General features: G+C 44.6%; 1 protein-coding gene across 1 annotated transcript; it reads left to right on the plus strand.

The window, feature by feature from the left end:
* Positions 1-786: 786 nt before the first annotated feature.
* Positions 787-17,091, plus strand: LOC311033049 (myosin heavy chain, skeletal muscle, adult-like). The gene is made up of 38 exons (XM_084040220.1): positions 787-1,009; positions 1,084-1,227; positions 1,932-2,088; positions 2,180-2,207; positions 2,307-2,421; positions 2,517-2,609; positions 2,693-2,756; positions 2,841-2,939; positions 3,030-3,133; positions 3,214-3,352; positions 3,488-3,606; positions 3,686-3,835; positions 3,916-4,086; positions 4,182-4,488; positions 4,641-4,723; positions 4,816-4,903; positions 4,985-5,102; positions 5,181-5,304; positions 11,317-11,453; positions 11,540-11,795; positions 11,887-12,129; positions 12,209-12,385; positions 12,459-12,604; positions 12,797-12,887; positions 12,966-13,355; positions 13,437-13,563; positions 13,656-13,774; positions 13,899-14,095; positions 14,170-14,353; positions 14,446-14,611; positions 14,758-14,882; positions 14,961-15,269; positions 15,350-15,553; positions 15,873-15,998; positions 16,191-16,361; positions 16,446-16,646; positions 16,737-16,868; positions 16,977-17,091. Exons 1-38 carry the CDS (start codon positions 806-808, stop codon positions 16,992-16,994), a joined length of 5,826 nt encoding a protein of 1,941 aa, XP_083896346.1. The 5' UTR covers positions 787-805; the 3' UTR covers positions 16,995-17,091.
* Positions 17,092-18,757: the final 1,666 nt, after the last annotated feature.

Here is an 18,757-nt window from a genome sequence, read left to right on the forward strand (position 1 = left end):
ATTTTTACTTATCAAGTATCTTACAGCTTATTTTAGTTTTATTAAAACCAAGGTTCTAAGAGACAGAGTTGCCAGAAAAATAAATACGCAAGAAAAGTACAGAAACCTGAAAATTGTACTTACATGAAGTATTTGTACTTTGTTCATGTTAGTTCTGCGCCTGATAAGCGGTCTCTTAGACCAGCGTAAACCCAGGCTATAAAGAATTACTTGGCTATATCGGCTCAGAATCCTATAACAGCTGCTAATCGTCCTGTTCGGTTCTAATCTGCCAAACACAGCAGTGAAGATGCTAAACAAAGCACGGAACATTTCAGCATCCATGTGAGCGTTGGATCTCAGGCAGAGGTCACCCTCCTTTGGCATTCATTCTTTCCTTGAGCTGCAGTCGCTCCCCGCCACGGATTTATAACAAAAGCTCGGCGACATCCCCATGATATCGCATGCCGGAGTGATCACTTCTCTCCACCCACACTCATTAGAGACTTTGACCTAAATATAGGTGTTTGTGTATCTCCTAACACACCAAGAGGGACCTTATAAAAGCAGTCCGGGTCAAAGCATCCATCATTTTCATCTGGGACTCTGCTGGTGAGGTCATGCTCATGTTTCATTGCTGTGTTTCTGACTTTACTGTTAGATTTTCATCTTATGTCTGACTCAGGTGTCTCTGTGGAAGATGCTTGTTCTAACTCACACAGAGAAGAATTGATGACTAATATCCATTGTTCTACAGTTATTAGAAGCAGCAGTTTTTAACCTTTGACCCTGGACCTTCCAGTCCCCTCTGCGGTGTGTTGCAGAGATGAGTTCCGATGCTGAAATGAGTGTGTTCGGCGAGGCGGCCCCGTACCTGAGGAGACCCGAGAGAGAGCGGATCGAATCCCAAAACAGGCCGTTTGACGCGAAGACTGCAGTGTATGTGGTGGATCCGAAGGAGCTGTTTGTTAAAGGCACCCTGCAAAGCAAAGATGGCAGCAAGGCGACCATTAAAACGGATGCAGGACAGGTTAGTAGTAGATGAGACAAAACCAATCTATATACCATACCGTTCTGCTGTTACATACCGACCTTACGTCACAGGTCGTGGTGGTGAAAGAGGACCAATTCTTCCCCATGAATCCGCCCAAGTTTGACAAGATCGAGGACATGGCCATGATGACCCACCTGAACGAGGCGGCTGTGCTGTATAACCTCAAAGAGCGCTACGCGGCGTGGATGATCTATGTGAGTAATTAACTGTAGTTGATGATGCTTAAGGCTATAAGCAATAGCTACTTTATGCACTTCGAGGGCAAAGGTCAAGACTTGTGATCCGGTTTTAAGATTTAATTACAGAGTAAAGTATCTGTGCAACTGAAACGGTTTGAAAACCAGTCCTCTCCTCCTCCATTGTGATGTTATGTGATAACCCCTTCTCCATAATTCATATCCTCTGTCAAACATATGTTTTATTTTTTGTTTTTAGTTCATTCTTTATCATTAGATTGTTTCTTTTGGGTTTTTTTTTTTTCTCAACTCAACCAAAAAAAGGTGTTTCACTAAAACCCTTTGGAAAGTGTTATAATGTAGATGTTGAGATTACAGCCAACTAAATGTGTTTGGACAGTGAACATTTTTAAACATTTAAATTCAAATTTCACACATAGGCTACAATATCACTTTACTGTATTTAAATCACTATATGTTTTAATGAGAAGGAGATCGAAATATAGTTATTCATGTTTCATTACAGAGTGGTTTCATGTTTGACATCATGGATGTAGACTGACAGATTAATAAAGGAGAGAAGATAATTAATGCTGACATTTCCATACAGGTGGTGTCTTCTTGGCATCAACTGGCCCTCTTGACCCCCAAGGACCTGACTGAAAATCAGCATGCTCAATCAAACAATGATCATGATCCATGATGTATTTGATGTGTTTCAGACCTACTCGGGGCTGTTCTGCGTCACTGTGAACCCTTACAAGTCCCTCCCGGTCTACAAGCAGGAGGTGGTGGTGGCCTACAGGGGTAAAAAGCGCCAGGAGTCTCCACCACACATCTTCTCCATCTCGGACAATGCCTATCAGTTCATGCTTACTGGTAAACTGGAAATATATATATATTCAGTTTTCTATAAGGTTAGGGGTCCTGGTTTAGTGTTGTAATATGATTGTGGTGTTATTTGTTACAGATAGAGAAAACCAGTCCATCCTTATCACGTAAGATGCATATCTGACACAAATATTACAGCCTTACTTCTGAAGCTTTTGGGTCAAAAAGGAAATAAACACCGTTGTGGTTTCTATCTCTTATTGTAGTGGAGAATCTGGTGCAGGAAAGACTGTCAACACCAAACGGGTCATCCAGTACTTTGCGACAATCGCAGGGTCCAGTGAGAGGAAAAAAGATGTTTCTGCCTCTGGAAAATTACACGTAACATTACATAATTATATTCATATTGATTTTATGGTTGCAAATGGCTTCTTATGTGCATCTAATATTGTGTTTTGTTCTGTCTGTTGCTGTAGGGGAATCTAGAGGACCAGATCATCTCTGCTAACCCCCTGCTGGAGGCTTTTGGAAATGCCAAAACTGTCAGAAATGATAATTCCTCACGTTTTGTGAGTTATTTTTTGTTCATTCCCTTTCCTGATGTATCTCTTCACTTCCTACATAACTTATTAGTTTTCTTCCTTTTTTTCAGGGCAAATTCATAAGAATCCACTTCGGAACCACAGGAAAACTGGCTTCCGCTGATATTGAGACTTGTGAGTCAGAAACCACATGAATGTAAATCTGAGTTATGAGTTTTCAGTTTAAGTCGGTCCTGTTTTTTGTTTTTTTGTTGGTAGATTTGTTGGAAAAATCCCGAGTAACGTTTCAGCTGTCTGCAGAGAGGAGTTACCATATCTTCTACCAGGTCATGTCCAACAGGAAGCCGGAGCTCATAGGTAACAGATCCGAGGACAGTGGTACAGTTTGGGTAGACGTCTTGTTTATTGACATCCTTTGAATTTGATGGACATTATTTTTCCATCCAGAGACTCTCCTGATCTCCACCAACCCCTTTGACTACCCATTCGTTAGCCAAGGGGAGATCAGCGTGGCCAGCATTAATGACAGTGAAGAGCTAATGGCCACAGATGTAAGTCCTTTTTTTAAAATGTTCTATCCCGACAAACATCTACTGAGACTGACGTCGGTCCTGTTATCGTGCATTTTTAGAGCGCGACCGACACCTTGGGCTTCACCGGAGACGAGAAGATTGGCATCTACAAGCTAACAGGAGCTGTGATGCATTATGGGAATATGAAATTCAAACAGAAGCCGAGAGAAGAGCAGGCCGAGCCAGACGGGACAGAGGGTAAGTGTTATTCTCAGGATACTGCCTTAAATCTTATGCAAACATCTTAAATGTCTGTTTTATAGCTTCTCATCTAACTTTTCTTCTCTTCTATCACAGTGTGCTTTAAAGTTTTCTTCTTTTGTCTCTGATCAGTGGCTGACAAAGCAGCTTACCTGATGGGTCTGAACTCTGCAGACCTGCTGAAAGCTCTCTGTTACCCCAGAGTGAAAGTCGGGAATGAGTATGTGACCAAAAGCCAGACTGTTCAGCAGGTACATGTTTGTTATGATGAAGTCCTGAGAAACACTCCTATGCAAGGCTTTAAGACTTCTATATTTTTTTAATTTGCAGGTCTACAATTCTATCGGTGCTTTGGCCAAATCGGTGTATGAGAAGATGTTTCTGTGGATGGTTCTCCGCATCAATCAGATGCTGGACACCAAACAACCCAGGCAGTTCTTCATCGGAGTCCTGGACATCGCTGGGTTTGAAATATTTGATGTGAGTTTGCATTAAGCAGTGAATCTTCTGTCATTTTTACAATGAATCATCTTCTCAACAGCGATTGGCTTGTTTTGCAGTATAACAGTCTGGAACAGCTGTGTATAAATTTCACCAATGAGAAGCTGCAACAGTTTTTCAACCACCACATGTTTGTGCTGGAGCAAGAGGAGTACAAGAAGGAAGGCATCGAGTGGGACTTCATTGACTTCGGGATGGACTTGGCTGCTTGTATTGAGCTAATTGAAAAGGTTGATCTATTTAAATATCACATTGTACCACATGGAAATGAATACCTAGTGTTTTTTTTGTGTAAAGTATTTTTTTTTTTGACTGTCCTCAACAGCCGATGGGCATCTTTTCCATCCTTGAAGAAGAGTGTATGTTCCCCAAGGCGTCAGACACCACCTTCAAAAACAAGCTGTATGACCAACATCTTGGGAAATCAAACAACTTCCAGAAGCCCAAGCCTATCAAAGGCAAGGCCCAGGCTCACTTCTCTCTGGTGCACTATGCTGCCACTGTGGACTACACCATCACAGGCTGGTTGGACAAGAACAAGGACCCTCTGAATGACACCGTGGTCCAGCTCTACCAGAAAGCCAGCCTCAAACTACTGGCTTTCCTCTATTCTACCTATTCTGCATCAGATGGTAAGAACATTTCCTTGGTTTAAGGTAGCATTAATATATTTGTAATCGGGGGCCAGCCTAAGCCTTCATGGGGCCTCCAGCACCCACCCTCTCATAGCACCACTATGAGCTCCGTCAGTACTGTTGCTATGTTGAAAACGTTGTGCTTCTAGAGAACCCTGGTGGAGCTGCGACTGTAAAGAAAGCCACAAAGAAGAAGGGCTCATCCTTCCAGACTGTATCAGCCCTCTTCAGGGTAACTGCATACTCACATTAATATCACATATTTTGCTAATTTGTGATACAGCGGTTCTATAAAGGCACTGACATTGATAATATCTCGAACAGGAGAACCTGGGAAAGCTAATGACAAATCTCAAGAGCACCCATCCTCACTTTGTTAGATGTCTGATTCCTAATGAAAGTAAAACTCCAGGTATTTCAGTGGATGATACAAACACTTTAATCAGAGCATTTAAATAGTAGCTCAATTCTAATGGTACTGGTTGACTTTTAGGGATTATGCAACACCATTTGGTCATCCATCAGCTGCGATGTAACGGAGTGCTGGAAGGAATCAGGATCTGCAGGAAGGGCTTCCCTAGTAGGATCCAGTATGGGGATTTCAAGCAAAGGTAAGGGGAACGAGACTAGATTCATGTGAAATATATCTTTTTAAATCTGCATTTTTATATGGAATACCATTCTTGTAGGTACAAAATACTGAATGCCAGCGTTATACCTGAGGGACAATTCATTGACAACAAAAAAGCTGCGGAGAAGCTGTTGGGGTCTATCGATGTGGATCACACGCAGTACAAGTTCGGGCACACCAAGGTAATCCAGTTGTTTTTGGACTTCCACACAGCTCGAAAGGTAGGGATCGCTGTGTTTGCTTTTGATGTGTCTCCGTGATCCTAAAATAATTCACGAGATTCTCAGCTTTCAAATGATGAATAATATGACGCAGACGCATTGAAAATAATATGCGATTAAACGGAATGAATGCGAAACTAGTGCAAAACGGCCCGCGGACGGCCCGTGGCCACGCAACAGACTAATTATCTATAAAGCACACGACAGCTCTGGATGCTAATAATCTCCAAAATTATTGATATTGGAATAAGTTTGATCACACAATAGCTTACCGTGAACATCTGCTGACAAAAATTGGAGCTCTCGACAACAAACACTCTCCCTCTCTGTGGAGACGCAGTTGCTGGACATACACGACCGGTTTTGTCCCACTCTCGCCTCATCCCGTCTTTCTTGCTCTTCATTTTGATGCTCGTTTTGTGAAATATTGTCAGTTCTGTCCTCCTCATTCATGTTTCGCTCGGGTTCAAATTGAAAAGGCTGAACCGATGACATGTTTATGTCGCTGAACAGCCACAAAAGGGTCCCGAAGCCGGCTAGTGCAACCATTTGACGTCACTACCCAGAGTGCATTGCGACGTAAACAACAATGGCGACCTACGAGTTTAACAATTTTTACAAATTTAGACATCAAGAAGGTTTTTTATATCACATTATTATCACCGATACTAACATTTATCTTTCAAGAACTACATGTCTTCATAGCCGGGGTTCCTTTTAAGTGTCTCAGAGTTTTTAACCGACAACTCCACTTCCAGAGGTCGGCATCTCTTTCCTCAGTTTTTTTTCCCGCCCTCAGTTTTGACGTCAAACTATTTTTTATTTTCCTTCATCGGTCGTGGCCCTTCTCCTGATACAGCATCCACTGAAGAAGTAACGGCATCCCATGCATCTTGTTGGAGTGTTTTATATCTGGATACCAGGAGACTTTGAGGCGAGTGTTTCATGGGGCTGTGGGGAGGCAGCTTCTCCCCGAGTTGCACCAACACGGAGGGGGTAACACAGCTTTCACACGGGAAGGGCATCGGCAAAACTTTCTGGAGGACAAGAATGCCGGCGCTGCTAGTGTAACCCAGAGGTAACTACAGTTACTTGCTGCATGTAATCGCTTCAGGTCTGTTTTTGGGTGCGTTGCCCTTTAAGCACCGCGTTACGGTGCTTAAAGGGCCATTTATTTTTATTTTGAAAGGACAATTGAAAGACTCTTTTATAAAACACCTGATCGGTGATTCTTTTTATTTTATTTTATATATTTATGGGGTAAATACTCCCTGAACCGAAGGACTATTAACTCAGACAGAGCATTCAAGTGTTTTTTCCTTTTCTATCAAAGGGAATATTTTAACTTCATTTATTTTTATATATAAAGTGAATGTTCTTATAACTGCCACGTCGCTTCTTCTTCTTCTTCTTCTTCTTCTTCTTCTTCTTCTTCTTCTTCTGCTTCTTCTTCTGCTGCTGTTCCCGGCCGCGCTCCGTGGCAAGACGGCCACCAGGCACTCGCTGACGGGCCCTCCCTCTGGGCCTGGCTCCAGACGGGAGCCCCGGGCTTCCTCCAGGCCGGGTCACTCCTCTTCTTCCTAAGTTATTCATGGGAGTCTTTTGAACCATTCTTAGTCTGGCCCCTCACCTGAGACCAATTTGCCATGGGAAACCCCACCAGGAGCACAAAGCTCCAGACAACACAGGCCTCAGGGTCATAGGGACACGCAAACCTCTCCACCGCGTTAAGGTGATGGTTCCCGGAAAGGTTTTTTTTTTTGGTTGTGGGAAACCGGAGCACCCGGAGTAAAACCCACAGGGGAGGGGATAATATGGGAGGGGTTGAGGAGATATTTAATTTGGCCGCCCTTTTTTTTATAATAATATATAGCTGTATTTTTTTAACAGCATATATTATTTTCTGAATTATAAATTTAGGGCCAAATTAGGACACAGCACCAGTTCAACGTCTTTTGCGCAGACCGATGCTGTGTCGGAACCTCTTGAAGAGCGATTTCTTCTTCTTGGGGGGCTGCACCTCCTCTGGCAGCTCCACACAAGGAAGACTCTGCTCGAGGCTTTCGACCTGGAGCTCAGTCACCAGCTGGTCGGGTGAGGTCTGGTGCAGCTCCTCAGCTCCCTGAAGAGCACCACCATTCACAACCTCGATGTCTTCTGGTTCCTTCGCCAGCTCCTGGTCCAGGGTCCTCTGCTGGAGTTCTGCCTTTAGCTGAGATAATTCAGCTCGGAGGTCCTTGTTGTCCTCCTCGGCAGTCTGGAGGTCATCTGAGAGCTGCTGGTTGGTGGAGACCTGTTTTCTCAGGGCCTCCATCGCCTGCTCCACGTTTGAGCTCCTCAGTGAGGTTCACCCTAATGCTGTTCTCTTCAGCATTGATTCGCAGCTGCTCACGCATCTGCTCAAGCAGCAACGTTTTTTTTTTTTGGTTGTGGGAAACCAGAGCACCAACAGGGGAGGGGGTAATATGGGAGGGGATGAGGAGATATTTAATTTGGGGCCAAATTGTTTTTTTTTCTAGTGGGGGGAAACCGGCGCTCCCGGAGAAAACCCACACGACACAGTACAATTCACTGTGCCGCCCTTTTTTTAATAATAATATATAGCTGTATTTTTTTACAGCATATATTATTTTCTGAATTATAAATTTAGGGCCAAATTAGGACACAGCACCAGTTCAACGTCTTTTGCGCAGACCGATGCTGTGTCGGAACCTCTTGAAGAGAGATTTCTTCTTCTTGGGGAGCTGCACCTCCTCTGGCAGCTCCACACAAGGAAGACTCTGCTCGAGGCTTTCGACCTGGAGCTCAGTCACCAGTTGGTCGGGTAAGGTCTGGTGCAGCTCCTCAGCTCCCTGAAGATCAGCACCATTCACAGCCTCGATGTCTTCTGGTTCCTTCGCCAGCTCCTGGTCCAGGGTCCTCTGCTGGAGTTCTGCCTTTAGCTGAGATAATTCAGCTCGGAGGTCCTTGTTGTCCTCCTCAGCAGTCTGGAGGTCATCTGAGAGCTGCTGGTTGGTTGAGACCTGTTTTATCAGGGCCTCCTTCGCCAGCTCCTGGTCCAGGGTCCTCTGCTTGAGTTCTGTCTTTAGCTGAACGAATTCAGCTCGGAGATCTTTGTTGTCCTCCTCAGCAGTCTGGAGGTCATTTGATAGCTGATGGTTGGTGGAGACCTGTTTTATCAGGGCCTCCTTCGCCAGCTCCTGGTCCAGGGTCTTTTCAGATAAATCAGCTTGGAGGTCCTTGTTGTCCTCCGTGGCGGTCTGGAGGTCATTTACCAACTGCTGGTTGGCGGAGGCTTGTTTTATCAGGGTCTCTTTCGCGAGGTCGTGGCGCAGAGTACTCTGATCGAGCTCTTCTTGCAGTTGAACTAGTTGATCTCTGAGGCCTTGGGCGACCTTCACCTCAGCCTGGAGATTAATGGTGGTCTCCAGGTTGATTGAGGCCTGTACCTTCAGGTACTCCAATTCCTCCTCCTTTTCAAAGTTCTCCTGCCTGAGGCTCTGGATAGCCTTCTCCTGCTGTTCGAACTTTTCCTGGAGGATTAAATGAGACACCTTGAGGTCCTCATGCTCCCTCTGAAGATCTTTCTTCTTCTTTATCTTCACGGTGCAATGGACTGCAGAGGCGATCTCCATTTTATTCAGAGTCTCTGGCTCACTTGCCTTCTTGAGCATCTCCAGTTCGCCACGGATGGCCTTGCCCCGATTGATGTGCATTTCTTTCAGGGTCTTTTGCCGTTTGAGCTCCTCAGTGAGCCCCATCCTAATGCCGTACTCTTCAGCGTTGGTTCGCTTCTGCTCACGCAGTTGCTCACGCAGCTGGTTGATGGTCTCCTGAGGGGTCAGTTGGACACGAGTCCTCCTGCTGTTTCCCTGCTGCATCTTGGCTGCAGGAATGATAGTTTACAAGACGGTACAATGTAAACTGGCTTTCGCCGATGAACAGATGGACTAGAAGAGCAGACTGGTGGAGACAGCCCGCTCCAGATGTAAAAGTTCTGTCACTATCTGTTTGAACGTAGATTAAATTTCGTTCCTCTCACAAAGTTGCAAAAAGTTCAAAATATCACTATCTATTCACTCTCAATCACTATCTCTCTAAAGCTCTCTCTCTCTCCAAACTCCAAAAACTCCACGATGAGTTCTGGTCACTGCTTGTATTTATACAGTCCAGGGTCACGTGATGTCTCCAGTCATCAAAGACATCAGACATCAAAGCACATTGTACATTCCAAAATGAAAAAAAAGAAAAGAACTTTCAGGTTGCCATAGTAACCACTGCCCTTAAACATGTTTTCATTGTTTTTTTGGTTTTTCATCGACTTCAGCACCCCAAAAGTTCGCCATACTTTAACTTCCAAACGCGATTAAACGTTTAAAACGTTCACAAGACTGTGGACTTTATTGGGTCAAACATTCATGTCGATGGTCCACACGGTTTTCCCGATATCGCAGTTTGAGTTTGGTGAAGTTTCAGATGTTATAATGGGTGTGAATGGAGCCGAATCTTCAGCTTGTGTCGATATAATATAATATTTCCAACTATTTAGTAAGTCTACCAGAATTGTATTTGTTTTATGTTAACATTTCACACATTTTTTTAATATATACTGTATATATACAGTATATGCAGTATATACAGTATATATACACACGGTCCACTTTTTTCTTGGGTACAACCACAACCACGAATCATCATTCACCTGTCTCCTTGTTCATTCAGATTGACTGGCATACAGACAATCTTATTTCTCAGTGAAACAGGAAACAAGGAAACACAGGCAGGACATAAGGTCGGGAGGAATTTGATGATTCAAAAGATCTCTCTCTCGTTGGTACTCGCTGATTTAAGTACGTACGGTTAAAATCACGTTTTTCATTTCAGCTTGACTTTAAAGGGCGGGTCCACCATTATGATTATCATGTCTTTAAACATTCTGTAGCTTCCCACTGCTGTTCCCATATACACATATATCTCATGTAACCTGGTTGGCAATCTTCTGACCCCACTCCGGTGTGCAATCACAGGCCGAGACGAACAATCAGCCTGGCGGACGACAAAAGAAGAAGTCGTTAATGATATGACACACTTCAAAAGAAACTTTCTGATTTACTCAACATGAAATACAAGGCCATTAAAAAGCATAGCCTATATAGACTTTAGTATGCATTGTAGACATAGCACTGTGGTGTCCATGGGACCACTTTAATGACACATAGGCAACCTATTTACCTGAAGTAATGTTCCTCTCTCGTCCCTCTGAAAAAGCGTTGGACGTTGGAACATGCATACACACTTAGGAGTCCCCAGATCCTCAGAGATTCTCCTTGTTGGTCAAAGTTTCCTGGAGATGTGATGTGAAAGCACAGCTGCCATTTTCTCATGGTTCACTGAGAGGTGATCAAAGCACTGTGCTAATGTCACAAAAAGTGATCGGGCTTTAAATAATTCATCACATCATTACACTGAGAGACATTAATAGATTAAACATCACTTTATACAAATATGTACTGTTCTCACGGGGCCTTCTCTGCTCTGTTAATGAAAGACGGTGGACGAGTGTTGGAAGCACAGTGAGTCATTAACCTTGCATCATCTTGCTTTGCATGGCGACGTTTTGAATGTGTTAGTATCTACAGTGAACCGTTTTAAAAAATGTTTCTATAGCCCTACTGGTACGGGACCAGCATCACCTGGGGACCGCTAGTAATTTGTAATAATTGCGGATGACATCTATGTTAGTCCTGTGTGAAGCCATATTTGGGCAGACACTGTGGTCATTACAAAAAAATAAAATGGCAACAACCAATAACCAAGATGAGGCAACATGTGGTTGTTACTGGATGAATCACAATAATTCTCCACATTTAATACATGAATCTCTGACTGAATCTCGGTGGAGCTTGACTCTTGAAAGTTTCCTGGAGTATGTAGGAGTAAATCATCATATGCTCCAATTTGTATTTCCTGTAGGTATTCTTTAAAGCAGGACTCTTGGGTCTACTGGAAGAGATGAGGGATGAGAAACTGGCCTCACTCATCACGATCACTCAAGCCTTATGTCGGGGCTTTCTCCGGAGAAAGGAATTTCTCAAAATGACGGAGAGGAGGTAATCATCAGTCACATGCACATCATAGACTGTAGGTGTAAATAAATCCCATCCTGAAGAACTAAGAACAAGCTCCGTCTTTTCAGAGACTCTATATACATCGTCCAGTACAACATTCGCTCTTTCATGAATGTAAAACACTGGCCATGGATGAAGGTCTACTTCAAGATCAAGCCACTTTTGAGGAGCGCCGAGACAGAGAAGGAGATGGCTGTCATGAAAGTGGAGTTTGCCAAGTGTAAGGAGGATTTAGCCAAAGCTGAGACTAAGAGGAAGGAGCTGGAAGCCAAAATGGTTTCCCTGGTTCAGGAGAAGAACGACTTGTGTCTGCAGATTCACTCTGTGAGTAGAGAAAACCCACTTTTTGCAGTTTTATGTAAGTGATAAGTAAGTAGAACTATGTGTAATATACATTTTTGTTTTGTTTTTAAAGGAAAGTGAGAGTCTGGCGGATGCAGAGGAAAGATGCGAGGGGCTGATTAAGAACAAGATTTTGTTGGAGGCCAAAACCAAGGAACTCGGCGAGAGACTGGAGGAGGAGGAGGAGGTGAACGCCAAGCTGACAGCCAAGAAGAGGAAGCTGGAGGACGAGTGCTCTGAGCTGAAGAAAGACATCGATGACTTGGAGCTCACCCTGGCTAAAGTGGAGAAGGAAAAACACGCCGTTGAAAACAAGGTGCGTCTCCGCTTGGTGCTCAGCTGAACACCAAACCTAAGCATCCACTTACACATTTACTGCTTTTGCACGCGTCCAGGTGAAGAATCTGACTGAAGAACTGTCGTCTCGTGATGACGCCATCGGCAAGTTATCCAAGGAGAAGCTGGCCCTGCAGGAGGCCCACCAACAAACGCTGGATGACCTGCAAGCGGAGGAAGACAAAGCCAACTGTCTGGCCAAAGCCAAGCTGAAGCTGGAGCAACACGTTGATGATGTAATGTTCCTGACATTCCTTCTTTTAAAATCATAGCATGCATAACTTACTGATTGTACTGTCCGTGTGACAGCTCGAGGGCTCTCTGGAACAAGAGAAGAAGATCCGGATGGAAGCCGAGAGGGCCAGAAGGAAGCTGGAAGGAGATCTGAAGCTAACTCAAGAATCCATAATGGATTTGGAAAATGACAAGCAACAGCTGGAGGGGCGTCTTAAAAAGTATGCGACGTCAAAGACATAGAAATAAAATAGGGTAGAAGGGAAGTTGCCAACAACTAAGATGAATCATCAATTTCTTTTGTACCAGTCAAATGACCACCAGATACAGTTCAATGACCATTCTACTCTATTCTACTTCTTTGGTCGAAACCCAATAATAAGTACATATCATATTCTCTAATCATATGACAGGAAAGACTTCGAATTCAGCCAACTTCTATCCAAAATTGAGGATGAGCTGAGTGTGGCTGTGCAATCTCAGAAGAGGATCAAGGAGCTTCAGGTACCTCGCAGACTTGAAGGTTGAACTGAAAATATACCGCAAGCGATGAGTGATCACAGCTCGTGTGGCTTTCCACAGGCTCACAGCGAAGCGCTGGAGGAGGAGATTGAAGTGGAGCGAGCCGCCCGGGCCAAGGTGGAAAAGCAAAGGTGCGATCTCTCCAGGGAGCTGGAGGAGATCAGCGAGAGGCTGGAGGAGGCCGGGGGAGCCACCGCCGCTCAGATCGAGACGAACAAGAAGCGAGAGGTGGAGTTTCAGAAACTGAGACGAGACCTGGAAGAGGCGACCCTTCACCACGAGGCCACCGCTGCCATTTTAAGGAAGAAACACTGCGACAGCGTGGCTGAGCTGGGAGAGCAGATCGACAACCTGCAGAGAGTCAAACAGAAGCTGGAGAAGGAGAAGAGTGAGTACAAGATGGAGATCGATGACCTGTCCAGCAACACGGAGGTCATGGTCAAGGCAAAGGTAACCTGGACCAGAATGGGAAGGAGATGTAATCAATATAACATGGAAAAATCATGATTATTAATGTTATCAATCCTACAGGTTAATTATGAGAAGCTGTGTCACTCTCTGGAAGACCAACTGAGTGAATACAAGATGAAGCATGATGAGAACACTCGTCTGATCGCTGAAATAAATGCTCAAAGGGCAAGACTTCAGAATGAAAATGGTATCAAGCCAAACCATCGAAGTAGATCTTAAGTAGAGTCCGACGCCTTTTCCTTCTCTTCTCTGACCTTGTTCTCTCGACCGTTCAATCAGGGGAATTCTCTCGTCTTCTGGAGGAGAAAGAAGCCATCCTCTCTCAGATGTTGAGAGCTAAGCTTTCCTTCACTCAGCAAGTCGAAGAACTGAAGAGGCATGTTGAGGAAGAAACAAAGGTTTGTTGGATCTCGGCCATTGGAAGTCGATACGTGTGACATTCTTTATCCAGAGACTTTTAGGATTGTTAACCAATAATCACCTCAATCAAGTTTACGTATAAACTCTCATGTTTTCTCTTAGGCTAAGAATGCCCTCGCCCACGCTCTGCAGTCGGCCCGCCATGACTGTGATCTGCTGAGGGAGCACTTCGAGGAGGAGCAGGAGGCCAAGGATGAGCTCCAGAGAGCGATGTCCAAGGCCAACGGCGAGGTGTCCCAGTGGAGGGCCAAATATGAGACCGATGCCATCCAGCGGAACGATGAGCTGGAGGAGGCCAAGTGAGAGTTGTTCTTATACATGGAGAAATTAAATTACATTTCAATGGCTCATACTTTGATTTTGTTTGGCTCAGGAAAAAGCTCGCCCAACGTTTGCAGGAGGCCGAGGAGAACATCGAGGCTGTAAATGCCAAGTGTTCATCTTTGGAGAAGACGAAGCAGAGGCTGCAAGGAGAGGTGGAGGACCTCATGGTCGACGTGGCGAGGGCAAACGCTCAAGCAGCTGGTCTGGACAAAAAGCAGAGAAGCTTTGATAAGGTGAAGAAAAGAACTAGCCATGGATGCTATTCTCCAAAACTGTCACAAACTAGCACAAAAAGTTGTCATATTTGATCCATATCCTCCCCTAGATTGTGTCTGAGTGGAAGCAGAAGTACGAGGAGAGTCAGGCTGAACTGGACGGATCACAGAAAGAGTCTCGCTCTCTCAGCACGGAGCTCTTCAAAATGAAGAACTCTTATGAGGAAAGTTTGGAGCAACTCGAGGTCCTGAAGAGGGAGAGTAAAAACCTGCAAGGTATGCATATAATAACCTTCAAATGATAGTTCATCGATTTTATATGTCAATAAATGTCACCGTTTCATGAGGCAAGAAGGAAAGAATGGACAGTTGTGCTCAGAATAATTGTGTTTTGTTTGTTTCCAAATGTGTTACACTTTTAGAGGAAATCGCTGATTTGTCCGAACAACTCGGAGAGAATGGCAAAGCCATCCACGAGCTGGAGAAGACGAAGAAACAAAGTGAGGCTGAGAAGACGGAGGTCCAGACTGCTTTGGAAGAAGCTGAGGTAAATTCACACACAATCATTTACATGCCCATGTAAATCAATCAATCAAATCAATGTATTCTTGTATCTCTACTGAAGGCTTTGCTGGAACATGGGGAATCCAAAATTCTGCGCCTCCAGCTGGAGCTCACTCAGGTGAAAGGAGAGGTGGACCGCCGGCTGGTGGAGAAGGACGAGGAGATGGAGCTCATGAAACGCAACCACCAGCGCATCGTGGAAACGATGCAGTCCGCCTTAGACGCCGAGACACGCGGCAGGAACGACGCCATGAGGATCAGGAAGAAGATGGAGACCGACCTCAACGAGATGGAGATCCAGCTGAGCCACAGCAACCGCCAGGCAGCGGAAGCCCAGAAGCAGCTGAGGAACATGCAGGCCCACATCAAAGTGAGATTTTGCTCTTTGCCTTTAGTTTTCTAAAAGCTATTTTGAGTAAATTAACGTCTACCTGCCTGTCTTCTCTGCAGGAACAAACCCTCCACATGGATGAGGCGCTGCACAGCCAGGAGGAGCTGAAGGAGCAGGTGGCCATCGTGGAGCGCAGGAGCAGCCTGATGCAGGCGGAGGTGGAGGAGCTCAGAGCTGCTCTGGAACAGGCGGAAAGATGCCGCAAATTTGCCGAACAGGAAGTGGCCGATACCTGCGAGAGAGTCGGGCTGCTGCACTCTCAGGTGAGCGCCGGTATTACGATGGGTCAAAGAAGGTCGCCGGAGGTCAACGGTCCTCACACAGGGGATGTTGTATGTTGTGCTGATCTGAGTAATGGGACAGCAGTTGGTGGAGACCAAATAAGAGTGAACATTTTTAAGGTATAAACATGAGACTCTGACAACAACAAAAAAAAACTGTAGCTGTGGCAGGGCTGTAAATCATGATTCAGCTGATGCTGCGAGCTAATCTGATTGGCAAAGTTCAAGTTGAATAAATGTACCTTCCTCCTGCTGGTGTCAACACTGCCAAACCCCAGTCTAAATGATCCTCTGGCTACAGAACACCAGTCTCCTCAACTCGAAGAAGAAGCTGGATGCAGACGTCAGCCAGCTGCAGAGCGAGGTGGAGGATGCGATCCAAGAGGCCCACAATGCAGAGGAAAAGGCCAAGAAGGCAATCACTGATGTAAGTATGATGAACTGTACCTCGCAGTATATCTAGAGCTGACAGCTGTTTATAGTGTGAACAAGATGCTGTTGTCATGGAAACATAAAGAAAGCCTGGTTTCTCTCTACAGATGATCTCGTTGTCTTTTGTATGATTTGTAATGACAACTTAGAAATGAAACAGCAGTCTTAACTTGCTGTGTTCTTGCAGGCGGCCGTGATGGCCGAGGAGCTGAAGAAAGAGCAGGACACCAGCAGCCACCTGGAGAGGATGAAGAAGAACCTGGAGGTGTCTGTGAAGGACCTGCAGCAGCGTCTGGATGAGGCTGAGAACCTGGCCTTGAAGGGGGGCAAGAAGCAGCTCCAGAAACTGGAAGCTCGGGTATCACAAATGCCCACATGATGAGAGTAACGCAGCGTTCTGGAAGGCAGGTAGACGGCTGACGGTTGTGTTTTTGTGGGTTAGGTGCGTGAGCTGGAGGCTGAAGTGGAGAGCGAACAGAGAAAAGCTGCTGACACCATCAAGGGAACCCGTAAATACGAGAGGAGGGCGAAGGAGCTGACCTACCAGACTGTAGAGGACAAGAAGACCATCCTGAGACTGCAGGACCTGGTGGACAAGCTGCAGCTCAAAGTCAAAGCCTACAAACGGCAGAACGAAGAAGCTGTAAGATCGTTTCTTACCTGAAACAAAGAAGGAGACCTTTTGTTTTGTATTGTGATTATAGTTATCCCTCTGTTTTCTTTCTGACTGCAGGAGGAGCAGGCTAACGGTCAGCTTGCTAAGCTAAGGAAGGTGCAGCATGAGCTGGAAGAGGCCCAGGAGAGGGCGGACATGGCTGAGTCTCAGGTCAACAAGATGAGAACCAAGAGCAGAGAGTTTGGAAAGGTAACACGCTGGTGGAAGATCTTTCTTTCCTCTTCTTTCATTTCTTAATTTCTTTCCTTTTTGATGTCCTGTCTGTCCTGTCTGTCCTGTCCTGTCTGTCTCTCTCAGGCTGCTGAATCTGAGTAGACCTTGCAGTGAGACACAGAAGACAAGTTTGCGATACGTAGAGACTCACTAGTGTTGCTTTGCTGTGTGATTGCAGAATAAAATGGTGTGAAGCAGCAATAACCATTGTCTTCTTTCTTCCTATCTAATGACATCGTTGTCTTTTAATCTTCACATTTAAGAAGAGCAATGAAATAAATGGATGGACACACATTTTAATATGATAAAAGTACTCAAGACTCCAATCAGGCTTTTTCCTGGCAAAAAAAAACAGAAAAAGGAAATGGGTTCAGTATTTTATTCACTATATGTTCATGGCTGATCGATGTGAGGAGTATCTACAGTATTATCATGCTTTACTGTGTATATGTCATATACATTTTAGGTTGTAAAGCTGATGTGATCAGGAGATTCTTCCGAGTTACACACTATTAAAAATAATGTGTGGCCAATCAGTTCAAACCAGATTTCATATCTCTGTCTTTACTCTAGCTTCAGCTAGATGGCTCCCCTGGACAGGACAAGAAGCAAGAGAAAAGGAATGAGTGACTGTATGGTGGTGAAGTGTAGCCCATCATGCAGCGTTTTATCTTCACCTTTCATCTGAGCAAGTTCCTCCTGGAGCTCCTGCTCCATCTGATGTAGACACAGTAATATCACCGCACAAATATCCCTCATTCACACACTCTGACCCTGGTGAACCGCTAATATTGGTCCATATAGTGACAGGAAGCTGTTGCAGCCTCACTTGGTCTGGTGAGTCATGAGGAAATAAGAGCATTACTTTGTCTTACTGACTTTATGACTCTTCTCTATTTGTGTAACTGGTTTATTACCTCATAGCTTGCCTTAAATGTACTTTTACATGTTGTATCTCTCTGTCAGTTTGATGTATTTCCAAGTTCGGCCACAAGGAGCTGTCTTGTCTTTTGCTATTTCCTGGAACCTTTAAAAAGAAGAGCGGTTTTAGTCGTCCATGTTGTCTAATTTGTGTATTTTTAATTGAATATGTTCTAGTGGACTCACAGCCAGTCCTTCATATCTTCAGCAGATAAATAAATGGGAAGTTGATACTGCAGCTTGATGAGCATAAACTGCCTCAGCTGACTCAGAGACGCCGACATGTTACTCATATGCAAGCAGTACTCCAACGTGAACAATGCATCTTTATACTGAGCTCTCTCACTGACGAGGAGGCCGGTCTCGTAGACCTTGCTTCAGAATGAAGTCAGTGTCCATGTTGAACGGAGGTCAAACTCCTTCAGAAAAACAGGAAATTAAAGAGTCAGAATGATGCACATTTTGGGTTTTTTTGCTGTTTGAAAGAGGGACTTGACTTCGAGTGGTTGTTGCCTTTAGCGATGGTTTGATGATGCATCATATGGAAAACCATTCTGCCCACCCTGTCAGTGTGTGTGTGGCAGGACCAGTCATATTAGTACGTTTCTATAACAGCCTGAACAAGTGGAAAAGTCACCAGCTGGTCATCGAAAAACAACCCCATTTTAAAGAAATGTTGAAGAAAAGAGGAAAAAGGAAGATTGCTGATAAAGACTTTACATCACTGATACAAAGAGGAAGTTGGCATGTTTGGGTGAAGGAGGGTGTGTATTCAGGTGGTTTTAGGGAGACATAGTGTTAATATGACTTTATCATTTTGATAATCCACAATCCCTATATATTTCAGAATAATGTTCAATTATGTGTAAAGTAGACTCAGGTTAAAATACATATCATACAGCATGTTTGTTTCTCAAGAAAAACAAAACAAAAAGGAGAAGTGA

Source organism: Eutrigla gurnardus (assembly GCF_963514095.1).
Source record: "Eutrigla gurnardus genome assembly, chromosome: 22".
Taxonomy (NCBI): Eukaryota; Metazoa; Chordata; class Actinopteri; order Perciformes; family Triglidae; genus Eutrigla; species Eutrigla gurnardus.

Bases quoted from the DNA above. Each gene is read 5' to 3' on its own strand.
- LOC311033049 (XM_084040220.1), top strand. From the start codon at position 806: ATGAGTTCCGATGCTGAAATGAGTGTGTTCGGCGAGGCGGCCCCGTAC. The intron at 3,353-3,487 runs GTAAGTGTTATT...GTCTCTGATCAG, and splicing joins CGAGCCAGACGGGACAGAGG to TGGCTGACAAAGCAGCTTAC. The intron at 4,087-4,181 runs GTTGATCTATTT...TGTCCTCAACAG, and splicing joins GTATTGAGCTAATTGAAAAG to CCGATGGGCATCTTTTCCAT.